This window comes from Nestor notabilis, unplaced genomic scaffold (assembly GCF_000696875.1).
Source record: "Nestor notabilis isolate BGI_N333 unplaced genomic scaffold, ASM69687v1 scaffold28142, whole genome shotgun sequence".
Lineage (NCBI taxonomy): Eukaryota > Metazoa > Chordata > Aves > Psittaciformes > Psittacidae > Nestor > Nestor notabilis.
The window spans coordinates 3,670-24,091 of record NW_009919173.1 but is presented as its reverse complement, the minus strand read 5'-3'; the positions used below and the strand labels follow the sequence as shown (position 1 = coordinate 24,091).

The 20,422-nt window shown below is 36.5% G+C and overlaps 1 protein-coding gene across 1 annotated transcript in view; it reads right to left on the bottom strand.

Annotated features, from left to right (window-relative positions):
- Positions 1-7,156, bottom strand: part of EXOC6 (exocyst complex component 6) — a gene marked incomplete at its 3' end in the record, with an annotated part of 25,804 nt that extends 18,648 nt beyond the window's left edge. The window contains exons 1-4 of the mRNA XM_010010122.1: positions 6,989-7,156; positions 5,648-5,695; positions 5,442-5,532; positions 4,437-4,482 (exon numbers count right to left, since the gene is read on the bottom strand). Of these exons, the coding sequence (XP_010008424.1) occupies positions 4,437-4,482; positions 5,442-5,532; positions 5,648-5,695; positions 6,989-7,120 (317 nt within the window). The remainder of the gene's footprint in view (positions 1-4,436; positions 4,483-5,441; positions 5,533-5,647; positions 5,696-6,988) is intronic.
- Positions 7,157-20,422: the final 13,266 nt, after the last annotated feature.

The following is a 20,422-nucleotide window of genomic DNA, read 5'->3' as shown; positions in this document are numbered from 1 at the left end:
CCTGCTGAAAAAACAAGAGGAGAGATTATAACCTTAAAATTCTCATTTTCATTAAAGAAACAAACTTAATTTACAGAGAAAAAATAGTAGTATTCTCCAACTTTTGTGCTTCCCTCAGAGGCAAATGCTGTATGCTCATGGTTACTATGTTTCCACTGAGTAAATATGAAAAACTTTCTGTATTCCAAAACTTTTTGTACACCAAACAGATTTAAGGGAGTTCATTGGAATTTTTCAATAATACTGCAGGAAATTCACATCCATAGATGTTGAAGATGATATACTGAAATTGCAGTTGAAAATCTTTCAGTGTAGGAAGAACAATTTATTTTGTTTTTAAATCTAGTTGTCTTAACAATTCAAAGCATAATTTTTAAAGCTTCCCCAGCATAACAAGGACCATGACCTGAGAAGAATGCACTACTAACTCTGAAACTTCCGCAAAGTGCGTCAAAAGCTCAATATTTCTGAAAATCAGATTAAAGAGTTGCTGTGTGGAAAAAAAAAAAAAAGAAGTGGGGAGGAACGAAAATAAGAACTGTGGAATTTTTAAAAACAGCAGTTATTGAATGAATGGGATTGTGAATGTGATGAGAGAGAGAGCAGCTGGCAGTTCAGTATCAAATGTATGTTTTGATAGGGTTTTTTGCCAGATCCATGGTATCTCTGGGAAATACTGATTTGCAATTGGTGCTTCATTGTGACATAGTTCCAAAACAATGCAGAAAACCAAAATACCATTGGTTTTATCTGTTCTGAAATCATTCCATACAGACATGGGTAGAACCAAATTATAAAAATTATTAAGTTTTCCTATTTGCATCCTGTATGTTTTCAGGTTTATTTGAATGCTTGGAAGGATTAGGCAGAGAAAGGCTGCATGACTGTCTCAGTGATACTTAGTAACCTAAATAATTAATCAACTCTGTCTTTCCCACAGTTCAGAAGAAAGATTATAGTAAGGTCAGGAAACAAATCCAAGCTTTTCAGGGCAAAAAGCTCCCTCTGAAGCACCATACTCTCTCTTTAGTCATTCTCACAGTAGATTCAAGAAGATTCAGCAACAATCTTAGCAGGTTTATTTGTTTAATTATTTTCATTGCATGATAGGTTTGGGGTTTTTTGTAATACTTATTGTGGAAGAGACTTGCAAAAACACTGTTTCTAACAATTCCCAATTAGACCACAATCACTTGAAGCAGCTGGGAACTTCCTCCAGAGGCACATATCAAAATGCACAGACCATGGTAACAGAGCTCTATAAAATGTGTGATGATCTTACTTCTGACCAAAAATTAAAGATTGAAATAGTTCAGTCTAAATGCATAGTGCCCACTAGGTGTTTTGGAGAGCAGTAGAGAAACCACACCCCTTCCTTGTGCTTTCTCAGCTAAGACTTTAAACTTTCCATAACTCTGTCCAGCCAATTGTGTCTGTTTAGAGCAGATTTCTGCAGTTACTTCCTCTCACAACTATAGTTCTTGTCAACTTGTGTTATGCACGGCTCAGGAAACAGATAAATAGGATACAGAACCTTTCACCTCTAGGTCATCAGTTCAGATGTATCCCATGTTGGTAGGGACCAAAAGTTGCTATCAGTAGATGGCTTTTTGGCCTCCTTAGTAAACCTCCATTCCATCTGCATAAACCAGTATGTATTCTAGACCCCAAATCCTGCATTTTCTTAAAGGTGTTCATCATGGAGAAAAGGAAACAGAATTTCAATCTTCATCTTAAAACAACTGTCCCCCCCAAATATAGAATATTCACACTTTTGTCTTCCCTTCCTTTAAACATCAGAAATTTCAGCTTTATTCACAGAGCAAGACCGTAAAACAACAGAATAATGAAAATACTTTCTAAAAGGCTGCAAGCAGAGAAAGTCAAAAGAAAAGAGATCTTTTTAAAAAAGGCAGTGAAAGCTTTGCTGCATTAACAAACCTCAGTGACTGTTTATGAGAAAAAAATATATTTGCCTAAAATAAACATTCATCATTGTTTTGTCATTACAGGGATTGTGAATGCTCCTCCCTCTGAGTCTTCCAGGAAAGCTTCACAGCAAAACTTCGGAAGGTCGGTTTTGAAATTCTGTGTATCTGCCCACATCAGCAACCAGTCTTTTCACTGATGCTATGGATGTCCATGCTATTGCCCAGTCACATAGTGATAAAGGTCAGGATACACTCGTTCTTTGGATTTCTTGCCTGCTAAGCCACAAGGAAATTACCATTTGAATTACCTGCAAGTTCCGCAGGATAGCCACCTCTAGGCTGTACTACAGGGAATTGTAAGTCTCAGGAAAGTAGTAACTGTAGTGTAGCTAATGAAAGAGACATCTGAGCTGGAGCAGTAGCCTGCAGCAGAGTCTAAACCTTCTGCACTCCACGTGATTTCAAGGTATGGTACATCAAAGCTACAGCATCTCCCCTCTCCCTTAGATCTTTTTATGGTATGACAATGACATGTCCAAACCCCTCAATTCAGTATATCATCCTTTGACTTTTAAGACTTCCTGCCTGGTAACTCCTTCCACAGGAAAATTATCAGATCTGAATCTCTTAAACAATATAAATTTACATCTAGATTTAAAACTTCTCAGAAAGCACATCAACCATCGGTGGACTCTACAAAGCTACCAGCAAACATGGAGTCAAAATGCTAAAAGCCATCTGCAACTTTACGTCACTTAAGAGATCTTTCCAAGAGGATGTTAGCAACTATAACTTCCCTTGCAGTTCTAAAACTGGGATGATGTTTGTCTGACAGAGCAAGAGAACGACAGACTGCAGGTCCTGATCCCAGTGTTTCCATATTGTCAATGAGCTAAATGTAGCATACTTTATGGCCCACCCTGCAGAAAGAAGCAGTGATTCAGGTAGCACACCCTGCAGTCTGTTCTCTGACCAGAGTAGCAACAGCACTGGGCTGTTTACATCTTTCTGCTGAGCTGCTCAAAAAGCACTGCAACATGCTGCTAGGTGCAATAAGCAGATGTCAAACCAGTGTCCTGTTCAGAGGAAATAGCATACAGAAGTCAAGCTGGTAAGATCTATCACACTGGTTTTGATTGTAATAAGAGGCAGTATAGTGCCATAGCTATTAGATTATTCCTAAAGCTCCCACATTTCTGCAGAATATCTCCCAGACAGCGTAGGTGCACCAGTATCATACAGCACATATACCACTGTCAAAGATGCATCAGATTGGCTGCAATGCTGATTGATAATGATGTGTACAGTTGATCAGATGCAGGCTTTAGAGCCAATTTACTCATACATAGTGGCCATTGCTGAGAATTTTCTGATGTCCAGCAGTACGGCAGGAGGTGTTGCCTATCCAGACAAGAGAAATCCAGACAAACAGTCCAAAAGTAAGTCCAGATTACACTGTAGCCCTGTAGACACATGACTAGGCACAGCTAGTTCCAAATGCAAGCAGATAGGTCCAGACAGACTTGTTAGCAGGATTTTACTGCAGCACTGCCAGGTGGACAAAGAGGCAACGACAATGGTCATAAATTCAGCAAGGGAAGACACAGAGCAGTTGGTATGACTCAGACTGTACAGAAAGCAGGCAGAGATGAACATGGCAATGATGTTGTAGAAATCAGGATGAAGAAAATAGCAGCAGTGGTATTCCCGGGGTGGGTGTGCAGGAGGTGCAAGGCAGCAGCAGCCCCAGCAGAACAGGATGACAGCTACACGGGGCAGGGGCAGCCAGACTGCTACAGGGAAAGAACTGGAGATACTGAGGTTACAGCAGCACTGAGTGGCTCTTCAAGAAGACGGAAAGTGAAGACACAACAGAGGAAAGAACTGGTCACATACCAGTTAGAAACCATTGTTCTATAAATCTATTTTTAATTATGGTTGTGATTTTTTTTTTTGAGAAGTCAATTTGTCACAGAGGGAAAAAACTCCAAACAACAATACATTTTCTGCACTTCATTCTCATAGCCCCATGTACGTTAGCATAGGGATACCTGATAGGTCTAAAGAAAGGTATATGGAGTGAAATATTCTTTTTTCTTGGATTATTAATTTGATTTAAATACATCATGATAGATTAATGAGGTTTTAATACACTCTGAAAGATCTTTTCTCCCTAAGGATCTTACTATTCTTGCTTCTTAAACTGTTTTAAGTACTAAAGAAATAATACACTTCACATTTTATAACCATAATTTCAATGCATGCCATGCTTACTTAAGTAAACATTATTTTTCATGGCAATCACTAAGCTCCTAGAAGTCTTTATATTTAATATAACATTTGTTCACTTGTAGAGATATTCTTGAAACACAAAGTATTATGAAAAGAAGACTACACACATACCAAGCTACAGGTTAAAATAGCAAACAGTAACGTAGGCAAGTAAATATTATATCGGTTCACTTACAAATGTTATGTTTTACTCATGGAATTAAGTTCACTCACCTTTTTACATTCATCTGTTCTTTTAGTTTGCTGTACATTTCCAGCACTGCATAAAAACAAGCAGATTAACCCATGGATCTTACTGTGGCTTTAGTTAATAAAAGAGGAAAATATATACTGTAAAGGACAAAATAAACCATAGAAAAGGACATGCTAAATTTACCTTATTTAATTCCTACTGTAACATAAAGGTGATTAAGCTAGTAAAAAAAAGGCAGAATACCAGTAAGAAAGCTGAAAGAACTGAATTCTTAACAGCTCTTAAATGAAAAAGTTTTAAGATTAAACAAAACAGTAGACACTATATACACCAAACATATTCGTTCACTCACTACATAACACAACCTTAGCTGCTTTACCAGTCTATGACTTGTCTCCATTAAATGGCAACAGTACCACCTACTGTACTCATAACAAGTCAACAACAAGAGTTTTCAAAGAAAACTTCTCCAATCTGTTTTATGCCAATATCACAAACAGGATAAAACCCTTATAGAGCTGTGTGCAGTCCTACAATATTACCTCTCTAAAACATCATTTAGAGCCCTTATGTTTTATATAAAACTCCCCAAACTGTTGTAATGACACAGAGCTAAAAGTTGAAGTAGAATCACTGGTGTCTTCCCTAGAATTCAAACATAAAACCCACCCTATTAAGTAGCAAATTTATTGTTTATAATGTTAAAAATATTACTTCATTTAAAGCTGTATGTGGCTACATTGCTTACATCATTTGTACCTCTCTCACTGTATATGTATCTGACTATATTTACAGACTGTATCTGTCTTCTCACAGTGTCACAATTGCTCTATGTCAAATATTGTAAAAAACATGGAACCTACATGTTGACATCTTTTTAAAACCCATTAAGTTTTTTGTTAAACTAGATGTTCCAGTTTAACAAAATTAATAATGATTTCTAAATTAAAAAATCAAATTATTTTCCATTTTGGTTATTGTAACTTTATTTAATTTGCCATCATATTTAGCTAAGAGTCACTCACCTGGAAGACACAACTGTAGTTTTTCCACAACTGTTGTAATATTCCTTTGCTGAACTCTGCATCGGATGATTTCCTCTGTTTGGGCTATCACCTTAGAGATAGGAAAAAAAAAGGAAAAAAGAAAAAGAAAAAACTCAGAATTATGCAAATAAATTTAATTTGCTACAAATATTCATAATGCCCATATAGGAAGCACCATTTCTCACCTCTTTCCCAGCATCCTGAAGCCTTCGGTTGGTATCAGTAACTTGGACCTTAAAAATAATTTCACCTTTGTTAGACAAATATGCATATATTGCCCTGATGTGACTGCTCACCCTTGTAATCAGATCATGCTTCATGAGAAATTTAGAACAAAGAAATGCAAATTCAAATTAACTCTACAGCTTGAACTTGAACTTTTGATCGCAAAGGGCTTTTGTTAACTTCAATTACTTATGACAGTTCTTTCTAACAGATTCTGTGGCAAACTTCTCAAATTTACTTGGGATTTTTGAACTTTCCTTGTTTCTGTAGGTCTGTCAAACAATTCAAATCATTGACCCAATTGACCACTGGTCCCTTTTTGATAACCTCAATGAGCTCTATGGGCCATTCATTGTCTGTAAGAAATGGTGATTGCATTTTATGGTAATTAAACATTCATACTTTGCTGAATGCAAACACTGGGTGGTTGATTAACATCAAACGTGGAAATCTCCAAACCACAGCAACATTTTAATGCTGCAGGTGCAGGCAAAGCTCGACCTCAGATTTTCCCACATAGTAAGTGACTCATTAGGTCATCATAATAAGGAAGCACATTCTAGTTTATTAAAAATCTCATTAATTTCTGAACAAAGATGCTCAATGACCTCATTGACGCTGTATTTGGTCTCTTGTTATCTGAATATCCTTTATATAATGCTCTTCTAATCATAACCTCTGATGAACTATGCTCATTCTGTCTGGTGTGCATATTTTGCTCTCAAATGTGTAAAGAGACCTAAAAGGGACAGATCTCACAATTCACTATTTTGCGTTCCGATTCGGGAGTAAATCTTAGTTCTCATTTCTAAGCAAAACTACTAACTCCACCTACTCTTCTACTCATTACAAAGTAAAGGCAATTTATTTTTCTTGCTTAATTGCACTATTTTTATTTTTCTAATCAAAATTTTAAATTTTTCTAAGGTCTGACATATAAATGCAGGATTAGAAAAATATCTATGTAAGAAATATTGGTTTTACCATTTGTTGTTCTTTACCTTCCGAGAAAGCCTTTAAAAAGGGCAAAATAATTTTGGTAACGTTTTCTGAAAATGTGTATATGTATATAAAATAAATCAGAATTAGACCTAATAAAATATTCAGCTTGGTAAAAGTAAATTACTGGATCAGGCAACATAGCTCTAATCACAAATCCTAAACATACTTTTAAAAATTATCACAAACATTAGAGTGTATGTGATAATTACTAAATTCTTAACCTTCAGTAGAAGAGTCAAGTTCCTTCTTTCAGATTCAAAGACAATAATATATGAAACTCTGAATAACTAGTTTCTTACCTTCAATTTTTCTGCATCAGCCCTAACTTTAAGAAGTTCTGTAATGGCATCCACAAAGCCCTGATGGTGAAAATTGCACATCTTTTCTATCTCCCTGTCATGGTTACGTATGCAGGCATCTAGTTTTTCCATAAATCTCTGATGTGCATTTGGTTGGTCATCATATACAGATCTGTTAAATACAAATAAGAAAATCAAAGTTTACTTCCCCCCCAGTTAAAAATAGCATGCAAGGATCTTTATTGAAATTACTCTCTTAAAAAGAAAATAAAAGCACACAAACTGGATGTTACAGTGGCATCGTTCATGATCCACTCCACCAAAATCAGCAATAAAAGAGAGATGGCACAAAACTGAGAACTGAACCCAGCCCTTATGGCATTAATCCAGGTGCTTAACCAGTTACATCATGGTTGACCTGAGCCTCACTGGTCTGTTATTTATGCCCTAATGCTCAAATATGCATACAAAAGAATCAGTTTCTCCAACCATCTCAAATAGCATGGATCGCTTTTCCATCAAATTCCACTCTTTGCTAAATATAAAGAAGTGCAAACATACAAATTTGCTTTTCTGGTATTCCTAACACCAGAGTTATCCAACTAAATCAGGGTTAGATGCTTCAAGCCAGAATGACCAAAGCACTGTGCTGCAGCAGCCGGGCTCCTGGCAGAAGGCAATCTCTGCTGCTCCCTGCCTCCGCCTGCCCACATTCAACATCTCCCAAAGCAAAACCACAACACACACACGCCTGAGGCTGCTACCTCAGTGGGATCAGGAATGGCTAAAATCAGATCTTTTGGTTTATTTTACTAATTGTTTGAATAGCACACTTATAAACCTCAAGCAGGAAACAGGACTCCTGGAGAAATTACCACTGTAGCTTGTCGAGCTGCATTGGAAATAGAAAGCTGTGTGGAAAAATGCTCAAGAATGAGAGTGAGCAAAGGAGACAGGGAGCACTTTAAAGCTTTAGACTTTGGTAGAGGAAGCAAGTGTACTTTAAAACAAAGGTATGAAATCTCCCAAGAAAGGTAAGGCATAAGCAGTTCCAAAATTTGATTAATAACTTGATAGAGCAACAACAGCTAAGACAGCTGATTTTTGCTCTTTGGATAGAACGAGAGTGGCAATATAAGGATGTTATAGTCATATATAGACAAACATGTTTATACTGCAAACTGCAAGCATCCCAAAAAAATCAGGAGATCAAAAATTTTTACATTACTGTTTTTAGCCTCTAATTTCCTTTCATAATTACAAACAGAAATCTTAAAGAGAAGCTGCTTTAAAAAAAATAAAGAAAAAATAAAACTTAATATGGGGAAAAACTGAAAGGCTAAAAAAGGCTGAAATTCCAATGATCTCAATGTTGCTTGTACAAGTAGTCTTGAGTTCAAGACACAGGCAACAGCAAGTCAAAGCCTTCAAAACTCTTAGTAGAGAGAAAGTAAATCCTTCCCAGTCTTCTTCAAGAAGTATGAAGAATCCCATATTCTTCAAGATGCTCTTTTTTAACCAGACATCTGGGCTCTGCTAAGATCTGGGGCCATCATCACCTATTCAACAAACCTACAGCTGAGTGTCTGACAAGAGCTTCACTTTTCAAGGAAGAAAAGTGTATAGAAGATATTGAAAAAGAGTCTTGTAACTGGATTCTTCATCTTTTTGAGTTCCTTTTGACCTTCAACAATATATTCAAAGAAGCAACTGAAGTTAAGAGAAATAAGGAAGGTAATAAGCTGTCATACATGCCAAAGGAAGAAAGCCAATTCCTGATAGACTGCTTGCTATAGATATTTTTCTTGGGGAAAAATCTATTCAATATTCCTAGAATATCCTCATTTTGCTTATGATAGGAAAATAAGGCTACAGTACTGAAAGGCAGGCTCTTTCCTCCAAAGTGCAACAGGGGAAAAAATATAAGATTGTTGACCCATGAAGTGTTTCACAAAGGGAAAAATACCCCTCACCCTTTTCAACACGGCAGTTTAAAATGAAAGCTGGGAGGAACAAATGTGTGACAGTCAGTCTCCCCTCCTGCGGTTTAAAGGGCTGTGGTGGAAGACCATGAGTGACCCACACCTGCACCCAGAATCTGGCGCTGGCTGGAGCGAGAAGCAGAAACCTGGTCTGAGAGGAAAGAAGGGTGCAAGGCACATAATCAGCACACTGCATGAGCTCTCATTAGGCAACCTAATGTTCTGCATTTGAAGACGGGGGAAGCATGTAGACCATATCACTGTTACCTGTAAAGAAATGGGGAAGGGATGAGAAAAAGGCTCAACAACTGATGTAGTGATCCAAAATACAGTACAAGCTGGTTACATGAGTGCTACTCTGTCTCTGTAAGGGTCAGAGATGTTGGAACCTACAGGATGGGCACAGAGCGCCATCCATCTGTCTCCAGAGTTCCTAGAGAAGAAATAAAGGGATCAGGAGGACCAGAGGTATCAGATAGTGCCTTCACAGATATCAGGTATGCATGAGCTTCCTCTGAATGGGCTGGTCTTACTGTCTATACTGCATTGGATACTAAAGCAAAAACCAGAAAAAAATTACTGCTTCCTTGAGCCTTTCATTTAAGGTTAGAAGGAGTCTCCAGGTTTAGTTCTCCTTCCAGTGTTTTGAGAGGGAAGTAAGAAAGGACTATCACTATGACAAAGATAGGAAGATAGGAAACTTCCATCTATTTCTGTCAAGTTGTGTAATAACTGTAAGCGAAAACAGTAGTAAACCACAGTAGACCAATTATATCTCAAATGACAACAAGACTGTAAAAAGATGGTGCAAGAGGAACTACACACTTGAATTTGTATCACCAAACTTTCTTTGGTGGTAGCAATGCATTATCCTTTTGGACTTAGTCATTGCCTGATGATTTTAGGATATGCAGTAGCTGCAGTTCAGCATACCTGTCTTGATACCTTTTTATTAATTTCAGCTCTGCTAGCACTGGCAGACATGCTGTTAAAATACAGAGAGAAGAAAATAATTTGTGATCAGGAGATTTCTTTTTAAAATGTTATCAAGCAATTCCATACAACATAGACAGAAATTACAGAAGCACATATTTCATAGCATAGGCAATACAGTATTCACTGTTATAAAAAAACCAGTTATTTATTACTTTATCTCAATACTAAAGCTACTGACACTTCAGTTTAATGATAATAAAAACCATACAGATTGATAATTACCAGAGGTATTATCACACTATTTAATTCAAAATCATACAGGGAATAAATGTTTAAATTTGGGGGAGAAGAAATCGATACCATATATATCCCAAAGGGCTGTCTTAACCACAAGATTACCCTACCTTATTAACATAATAGTTACTATTTTATGTTCTACATTGTACTGCTTTCTACAGATACACTAATAAAATGGTGATCTGTGAGCTAAACTCGTATTTTGACAGAGCTCCTTAACATTCACTAGTAGTACAAATTCCGTATTAATTACATATGTAGACAGCTCCATCTTGTGGGAACAATAATAAATCAATCCTCTTCAGCACACTAATGAAAAAACTCCTGAGACAGAACTGCTGACCTTCGAAGAAATAAATCTTCACATTATGTAAAAGAAATTTACACTTTGTATCACAACTCTGATATAGATGAGAAGTAAGATGATGAATTAAACAAGTTTATTAACTTCTGTAAGATGCTGTGCTCTTAGGACATGCTATTTCAGAAGCTTCAGAAGGCAATCTGACCTAAAGCACCGGCCTTTAAGTGTACTCAAGAGAGCCATGCCTTCTCCAGGACAGAAACTGGGCTTTTTCTCAAAACTGCAAACACAACTGAGGTGATGCATACCTGATTTATTGATTATAGGACATCACAGATAGTACACTGTGATTTATTTCTGATGCTGAAGCTTATTGTCCACCCATACATTTCAAAGCTTACCTATACTAAATTATTTATTTATTTACTAAATAAATTGCTACCATTGAAGAATTACCCAAAGGTGTACATTTCAACAGATTATGGCACTGCAAGCAATCCTGCCAGCAATTCTATACTTTTCAGTATTAACCTATCAGGCAGACAAATCATCATATTGCAGCATCTTGGAGGGAGACATGGAATCCTTAAAGCATCCTATAACTAATTCTTTTAAATTATAAGACAAAAATAACAAACTTTACAACACACAAACACACGCACAGAGGATTCTGTTAGGAAGAGAGTAAGGAAGTGATAACCCTTGCAGATGCACTTCGTCAGGAGTATTACATGCACTTATATATAAGTTTACCCTAAAAATCTCTCTATCACTTTAAGTTCCTTCACATACATCTGTGGGAAGTGTCATAAACAGAGGCAAACATGTCTAGGCTATCAGGAGAAATTTTACTTTGTAATACATAGTTCTTTCAATTTTGTTTACATTTATACACTTCTGAATGTAGAATCCCATGAATCCTCTTCAGCTTTATGGGCTCCTGAAGTGAATGCAGTGGTCTGAAATACAGCATAAATCTAAACTGAGCCAAACTGGAAGACATCATCAGTCTGTACTACAATTGCTTTCAACCTGTGATCTATAGAGTCTATAAGAACCTATAGACTCCTAGTTGTTGATTCGCACCATGGAACTTTGAAGAGCAAGCTTTTTCATGCTCATTCTGAAGTATGAGTCTTCAAACTGGGAAAAAATAAAAGAGATAATCACTGATGTTGAAGACAGTAGTTTGTACTTGGTTTTGGCACTAAAAAAAAACAAACAAAACAAAACCCAACCAAAAAACAATCCACCAAAACAAAACAAATGAAGAAAACAAACCCAAACACAATATACCATTTTAATTTTCCATGTGGAATGAGAGAACACTAACTTGAATGACTAGTTAGACATCAGTATTGCAAATAAGTGACAGGGCAGGTACTATTTTCATTCCTAATTGATGTGGCAAGCAGGGCACCCATGAAGAGCACAAGCAGGACTGAAGGATTTTTCTGGTAATGTGTAGCAGGTTATTTATCTACACTTCCCAGGACTCCATATATAGACAGAGAGACTTTTTTTTCTGACTCAGCCCAACAACTGGACAATATGAGTCATATTAATATCAGTCCAGGTAAATACAAGATAGTGCAGAAAGCACTCAGAAGAGGAAAAAATAATTAAACGGGAATGGTCAGAGACAGCTTAAGCTAAAGGAGAAAGATGTCTCAGTCACTGACTCAATTTTATTGCAATAGAGATATTTTTACCTTGATCTTTTCTTACCACCTGGGCTGAAGAGAGAAAGACAAGCATAAACAGATTTCAATTCAGGTCCCAGTGAAAAATGAAAGAGAATTTTCAGATATGCAACCATGTTCCAATTGAAGAAAATAAAACAAATTTACTTTAAAACCATAAAGAACCTCCCTAAAGTTTTTATTTTCAAAACTGAAACACAATACGAAAAATATGTATTTCATAGGTTTTACTGACAATCCGTGTTTACATGCAAAAATCTACTGAAGCACCAGAGGGCACCATTCTACGCACAAAAATACCAGCCGCTGAGTGAGCAAAAAGGCTCATCTCTAGAGAGCCAAAATTCAGTCAAGAATGGTAAAATCTAACTTGCCATCAATTCCACCTGATGGGGGATTTAAATTAATAATGATTTTTTTAAAATCAATTTTCCTCAAATCACATGGTCCATTCTGTAATGACAGCTCCATACATACATATCATTAAATGCCTGAGCGCAAATGGGATTAAAAGACAATCAGTATTTCACTAAAAGGAGGGGGAAAAAATGTTACAAGCCAAAAAAAAAAGAAAAATCATAAGCCCAGAAATCAATTTACTACATTGACCAGACTACTGGAAAGGTAGGAAAAGGAAGTGCATATAGACTAGTAAGCATAAAAGGTGAGGAGGCTAAAAATATTTTTTGAGAGTTCAGCGAATACTTCAAATTTGCTTTTTCCTTCCTCATCTCCACCCTTCACATCCACTTCATCCTCACAGTAGAAAATTAAAAGAAACAGAAACCTGAACAAAACTTCCACTGTAATCTACTTGGCAGGAGTTTAGCATGAAAAAGTGAATTGCAAGACTAATCAGATTGAGAACTGAAGTAATTCTGTCCCTTTTATGTATGGCAGTAGCTGTAATTTTTAACGGTAAGCAGAACTGCTTAGGTACTCAGGCTTCAGGCAAAAATGAACTTGAAAAGTCTATTTTCTTACAAATAAAAGCTGCATATTCTAGTAATAAAATAATGATCCAGAAGATAACATGAATTTGTGGTTGGTGTTAAGTAACTGTCAATTAAAAATCTTACTAAAATGGTCTATTAGATAAAGAAAGAAAAATCATATATAAAAAATCCCTTTTGGGTTCTAAAAAAAACCCCTATTATTTCTTGAAGGTTTTGGGCTTTGGAGGTTTTTTTAGTGTGTGTTTGGGTTTTTTTCACATGAGTGTGTTTGGTTTTTTTACATTACAATTATTTGATTTTTAACTGCAACACATTCAGGAGAAACATCTCTGAGCTTATGGAGTATTACTGTAAATTTTTAGAATTAACAACTCTCTTCCTAGTAATAATTTATAATAGGTTCTAATGGCAGCAAAGATTTTAAAACAGATCGACTATTTAAAAAAAGCAAGAAACACATGTCAGAAAATAGAGAAAAAATACTGATCTTTTTATAGAACAAAGTAGCTCCTCACTAGTGACTTGTTACCTTTCACCATTTTCACACCCCCCCAGACCATCCTGTTTTGTCCCATTTCTAGGACGAATTGCAGGTTCCCCAACCCTGCCTATATTGCCACAGTCTTTCATTTCCTGATTACACAAGACATATGAAGCAATTAAAAATTGTATACACACATTCTTTTCAGGGTACTCATAACCACTTAGTAAGTGCCAATCAGTTACATCTCCATGAATGCTGTGATGATGATGGGAATTACACATCTGGCACAATAGTCGTACAAGTTTGATATGGAACATAAGCCTGACCATGCAGCTTATGAACTGCAAAGGATGTGAGAGAAAAGACTTATTTGTAGAGCTTCAGATTTAGAATTGTGAGGAAAAGGTTAATTTTTAACTCATTATTTGATCCAAGTCACACACACAAAAAAAAAAAAAAAGAAAAAAAAAAAAACCACCACCAAAAAACCCACCAGCAACAACAAAAAAATATGAAAAAAATAAAAACCACACCACCAACTTGAACATACAATTTTTATTCAATTTTCCAAAGTAATACTTAAAGCACATACAAATAAACCAACTTTCAAATGAAGAAACTACTTACAGAAAATCATGTATTTAGAATTAATATCTTGCTACCAAAACCAATTTTGTACTGAGGCTAGAGATGCTCTTAATTAGCTCCCATAAACACATTGCAAGAAGTGGCCCAGTAGATGTTTGCCCTCTCCCTCCATTTCTCATGTGATTAAAAAAACCAAAAAAAAAACCAAAAAAACAAACCAAACCAAAACACCAAACCATAGTTATTAAATAAAATAATATTTACAATTCAAATTTGCATAACGAATTCAGTGGGATCAATTCAAAGTCACAACACCAACCATGCAAATTAAGATTCTGCCCATAAAACAGACCTGTCATTGTGACTATAACCATGGCATCCCTAACCACGATACTGTATCACAAACTCCATTTAAGCTGCAATTTCACAGGAAACACTGCAGAAACTTCCTTTGTCTTACAATATACAAAGATATTTTCTGTTTACACAAACTCCAAACTTTGTAGGGATTTTTCCATGGGGTAATTTCATATAGGTTGCTGCATACACCCTAAAAGGCTTTATAAAATATTGTCCAGGTGTTTCCTGTAATTCAACTGGAGTTATGGTAATAAGCACATTTCTTAAAACCTAAGTAGCCTTTCTATGCCAGGCACTACTTAGGGTCCAGTTCTGCCATCCTTTTTCATAACTACACCTCACTGTTCTATTTAAAAATCACATTACCTGCCAGAACAATGCAGAACTCAACGTAGGTCTAATTCGAGAAAAGATTTTATTAATCTTCGTTTAGCTGTTATGCTTTGCTTGCCTGGTTTTCCTGGATGTGCAATTTCTGTGAATTGTTCTCACTAATAGTATCCTGTTACTACGAGCAGGAAAGGGCCGAGTACAGTTTGTTAGTTAACATTACTTCCTATAAGCAGGGTCCATATTCTGTAGTAGCAGCACTACAGCAGTCATTGTTCATGCTGGATAAGCAATGGATCACGCTGATGGCTGTTAATGGACATCCTCTGCAGTGAAACATGAACTGATAATCAGTAAACCCAGATTTGCAATAGACTTCCTCCTTCCTGTTTTTACACTGCTGACCAAGGAGATGCCTCTTCCTGCTAAGCCTTTGTGCGACTTACTGATGTATGAAGCAAGAAACTGAAAAACAAGTGCTGCACTACCCTTTTTTTTGTTTTGTTTTTTTTGTTTTTTGGTAATAGCAGATAAAAAAGACAGCAAAGAAAGCGCCAGCTTCCCTCACTGTGGTACTAGCTATCACCTCATAACAAACTTCCAAGTTTCACCAGCTGTTTCACATACCTAAATGGATACAGTGGACATAGTTGGAACCTATATTATTTCATATAAAATAAATTAAGAAACTGAAGTCCATATAGCAATATTCTTGTCTTCCCTTTCTATTTCCACAGACTGAAACATAAATTGTTCCATTTTAGGAGCAATGGATTCATCTATAAATGAAATTGTGAGCTTCTAAGTTCTTTTTAAAGAATTGATCAGATTTCCATTACCCATGTCCCAGAATTAAGTAGCCATCTATTACAACTTATAGATAACCTGTCTTCTCTTCTTTATCTGGGGCACTTTAGACATACTTTTCCAGATAAATATGTACCAAACACTTCAGTAGAGCCTTCACGAGACACAAAATAGAACAGAATATTTAATGTCATAAATGTCTAGGTCTTATTTCAATAGGCTACACAGACCTATACATGTAATTTTAGAAATCAAGAAGTTCCAGATCAAACAAAATATCCAATAATTAAAGTTTTGAAACCAACTGGATTGAGAACATATTCCATTCAATACAGATCAAGACAGATAATTCTTTGATATGTCACATTCCTCTGCAAACATATAATCAAAGAATATAATTTACAATTTTTTTTATTATTAATTTTAACTCTGTGAGCTCACATAGACAATACAAAGAAAATCATCATGCCTTTCTCTCATGCAAATCAACAGCCTGTCCTATATATCCTTTGCACATGCACATCTCCCAGGATCACTGAAGAAAATAAAAGATGACTTTAAAAGAAAAGTCTAGTTTCAGTTAAAAAACCCAACTAAAACTAACTCACAGTGTTTCTCTCTGTTGAGAAGCAACTAATGGTGTTGAAGCAACTGACTTCTGCTACTCTTTGTTACCTTTCTCCATTCCTCTACCAATCTGATAAACAGACTAGGCAGTAGAAACTCTGTTCATGCCTTAGGGAAAACGGAACACTCTAGCACAACACAGAAACTCCACATTTCAAGGGAAGGTAGAACACGTTGGCTACTTTGTTACAGTTTCCTAAGTTTATGAAACAAAACAGAACAAACATATAGTATGAAACAATATCAACTATGTTACTTTTTTGTTGCAATTAACTAAAAACAAAACTCGGAAGAAAAGTTGCCTTGTTGAAGGTCACTCTAGGCATAAGGAAGTGTGCAAACTGTGAAAGTCCCACTGAGAGCTGCTAGCAACAGAAACATCTGAATGCCTGTAATAGAAATGAGAGTAGTGTATTAAAATTGAAGTACATGACACTTGAAACTTTAAACACTTCTTTTTAAAGCTGAAATGTCTCAAAAGTATGTCCCTAGGTACATACTACAGTATATGCATTATTAATTTTGTATTACTCTGATTCATGGGAGAACTGCAAGTTACACTCACTGCAGATTTGCAAGCAAATTACTTTCTTGGAGACATAGTGAAAATCCCATTCACAGAATTAGAGCTGAACACCTTTCTCATGCTATAAAAAAAAATCCCAGCCCTCTCTGCAGGTCCCTAGTGCAGAAGTGTTCAAAGGCATCTTTTAGGTTTTCTCTGTCAAACCCTAAGTTTTTCCATAAAGGCTGATGCACTCTAAAACCTGCATATTTCCTTCTTAATATTTCCATCAGTGATTAAGTTCGCTACTAGTTTGGTATTACTGGCAAAGGTTGAGGTACAGGAAGGGCTTTAGCCAGGCTCCAGGAGACACGGTTAACTCCTTCCTGCACAGGACACAGTTTATCAGGCATACAAATAATTCCTTAGTAGACATGTACAAGATGAGAGAGAGGTGCATTGCTGAGCTTGCTTAAATCTGAACATCAAATTGAACACAATGGCATTGTTGTATCCAGGTCTGCGGTAGCAGGAATTAGGTTTGGGCATTTCAACCATCACCAGAAAGACTGGCAACAGCTAGATTTTATAACTAGCCATTGCAAGCCCTTCAGTAAGATAAAATCTAACGTGAATGCTTGATGCTGATGTAAAGCTACGTTGATGGTTTTGAATGAGTTAGTACTTAGGCGTTTACTACAACCCATAGAAATAGTTTCCTATTTGCGAATTCATTCCTGGCACTATCTTAGAAGCATTATTTAGAAAATATCAATCCTCATAGATTTTTATAAGCTCATTTTAGTAGTATAATATATAAAATGCAACGTGACAAAACTTGCTCAACTGGAGTTACTGCAATTTCAGTCTTGTATGTGCAACGCTCTAGCACTTACAGGTCAAAAACAGTCTTACATTGAACTGAATTATGCTAAGGCTCCTCAGGTAGACAGCTGTATTGAGGAAATTACAAAAGTCCACAGCAAAGGTTCAGCACACAGAGCTAGAGTACAGTGTATGTTGCTGGCTTCCTCCAAAAAGAAATCTGCAAGAAACTAACTACCCATATGACTGGCATTTGTGAAGGATGTAAAATCATGCATTTCCTATGCATATGGCAGGTCCAAAATGTGGGTCAACAGACACTATTTAAAATCAGCTTGATGAATGACTCGATGAATAAATTACATGAATAACAATTTGTTTTCCTTAATTTAATGGCTTTAACAGTGAACAAGTTGTTCATATGATAAGGAGGCTAAATTTAGATGAGATACAATAATACAAACTGAACGAACCACCTATCAGGTACACTATTCGGGATCTCTTGGCAGATGATCCCTCTATTTTAAAAGCTTTAATGTATTTTGAAACATGTTTCCTAGACACGGGAACAATTTCAAGCTCTTTGGTAATACTTGTGAAATTGGAGAGAGCTATTTCGGAAGTATTATTCGTGTAAGTTACCAGTTAGGTTAAAGCTTCACTTGGCAGTTGCCCATTTGGAAAACACTGCAAGAACTGAGTCAGAAGCTGAAGCATGAACGCTTAAAAAGATCAAGATAACCTGATTTGCAGACACATATTTCATGACAAACTTCATCAGCATTGAACCTAAGTATTTTTTGCACAACAGAAAAATGCAGTGCAGATATGACTACCCACAAACAGTTTCAGGCTTTATAAAAAAGTAGACAAGTATGATGTTGAAACTTGCAGCAATGGAAGCGAATCCTTACCTTCTTCTGAAATATTTTTTGCAACCGATGGCAAATCTGCCTGAAATACCAGGTTAGCCCACAGGAAAATCAGAACTGCGGTTCTACCACTGAATATATAAAATGCCAGATTACTCAATCTATAGCACACGCTCTTATGCTGTTCTGACCATATGTAATGGACTACCAATAAAAAAAATAAATAAAAAAGATATTGCTCCTTCATAGAAATATACACGGGGATAGACCTGCTCACATAGGTGCTTTATCTACCTGCTGCTTTCCACCTTAAGCACTCAGAATATCATCAAATCCTGCACCAAGTAGCAAAACTTGAAATCAACACTACAAGCCAGACACCAGTTTTTCAGGATATGCTATTCTCAGCAAGCAGGCCATTCTCTTTACTCTATAGCAACTCAGTTGCAAAATAGGAGTTAGCTATTATAATAAACTGATACATAAATATACATCTAAGCATACTCTGCGACCTGACCCAAAAAAAACAGCAGCTAACACGCAAGGAATTTCTAGTTACTTTAGGCTACTTTGTAACTTCAATTTAAAAGGGAACCAGGAATGAAACACATTATCTGGAAAACCGAGCTGTGCCTGAAGGCAGACCATTAATGATGATACAGACCACTGATTTTTCAAATCATAAGAATATCTCACAGTATGGTAAAACATTATTATACTATTTGAAATTGAAATACATAATCAAACCATTTCAATTTTGATTCAAAGCATTGACTAATGATCTCAGAGTCCTCTTACGTTTACTCTATATTTAAAACAAGGCTAAGCTATAGACAAAAATGGGAATTGCTGGCTCATACTCCAAAACCAAAATAATGAACACACAGAAAAGAGCCTTTAGACAATCATACCTGACAAGTAAGACCACAGAGCAAAAACAGGGGCAACCACATTTTGTCACTGAATAACCACATCACAAATCCCAACAGCCTATAAGCAAGTGCTCAGAAAAAAATACCTCCCAGCCTCCGACTGTCAGTGCTGCACTATCTTCCCATGTGTAGAGAAGTCATTCATACTGCCTGTGCTACTGCTTACTAACTTTTCCACTAAAGATACAGAATAACATAACTAAATCAGGCTTGCTAGCAATAATAGTGTATACTTTTGATGAAACAAGTTACATTGAGGCTTCAGAGCACCCTGGCATACTCTGCAGGGTATCTGAGGCCCTTTGTTCACTTGGGTTGGGACAGGCCCCCTCAGTGGATAAAGGAGTATCTCCAAAATACAAATTACAGCCCCAGACTGGGCAAAGCACCTGAAGATGCAAAGTGTACCACACTTCAGTAAAAGCAGCAGAGTTAGACTCTCATATTTCTACCTTGAATTTTCTTAGAAACCTTGATCAGGAAAGGATGAAACAGTCTTGTTTGGACCACTATTGCTACCTTTGCTTCCTCAATTTATTCTTCTAATGATGTCTTAGAGAAGTGTGCTTTTTAACTTCAGCTTTTCTGCAACACAAGAAGAAAAGTTCAGGATGAACAGTTATCAGTCACTTCTACACTTCACCCATACTCATTTGACACTCACAACAAATCTACATCCTACCTCAAACTCTGTTCAACCTAAATGAGAAAAAAGCAGCACCATGCAGAAGCGATTTTGGCTTTGCAGCTGGGTGGCTCAGTGCTGCATCTACCAGTGCAATACAATGCTATGTCAGTGGAAGGTCACCACAGCATATTGCGGCATCAGACAGAAACACATGAACCTAATGATGTGATTACTGTAGCCAGAGACAACATGCCAATGAAATGTCTTCATAGGAGGCCCTCTAATAACTTTGCAGAGA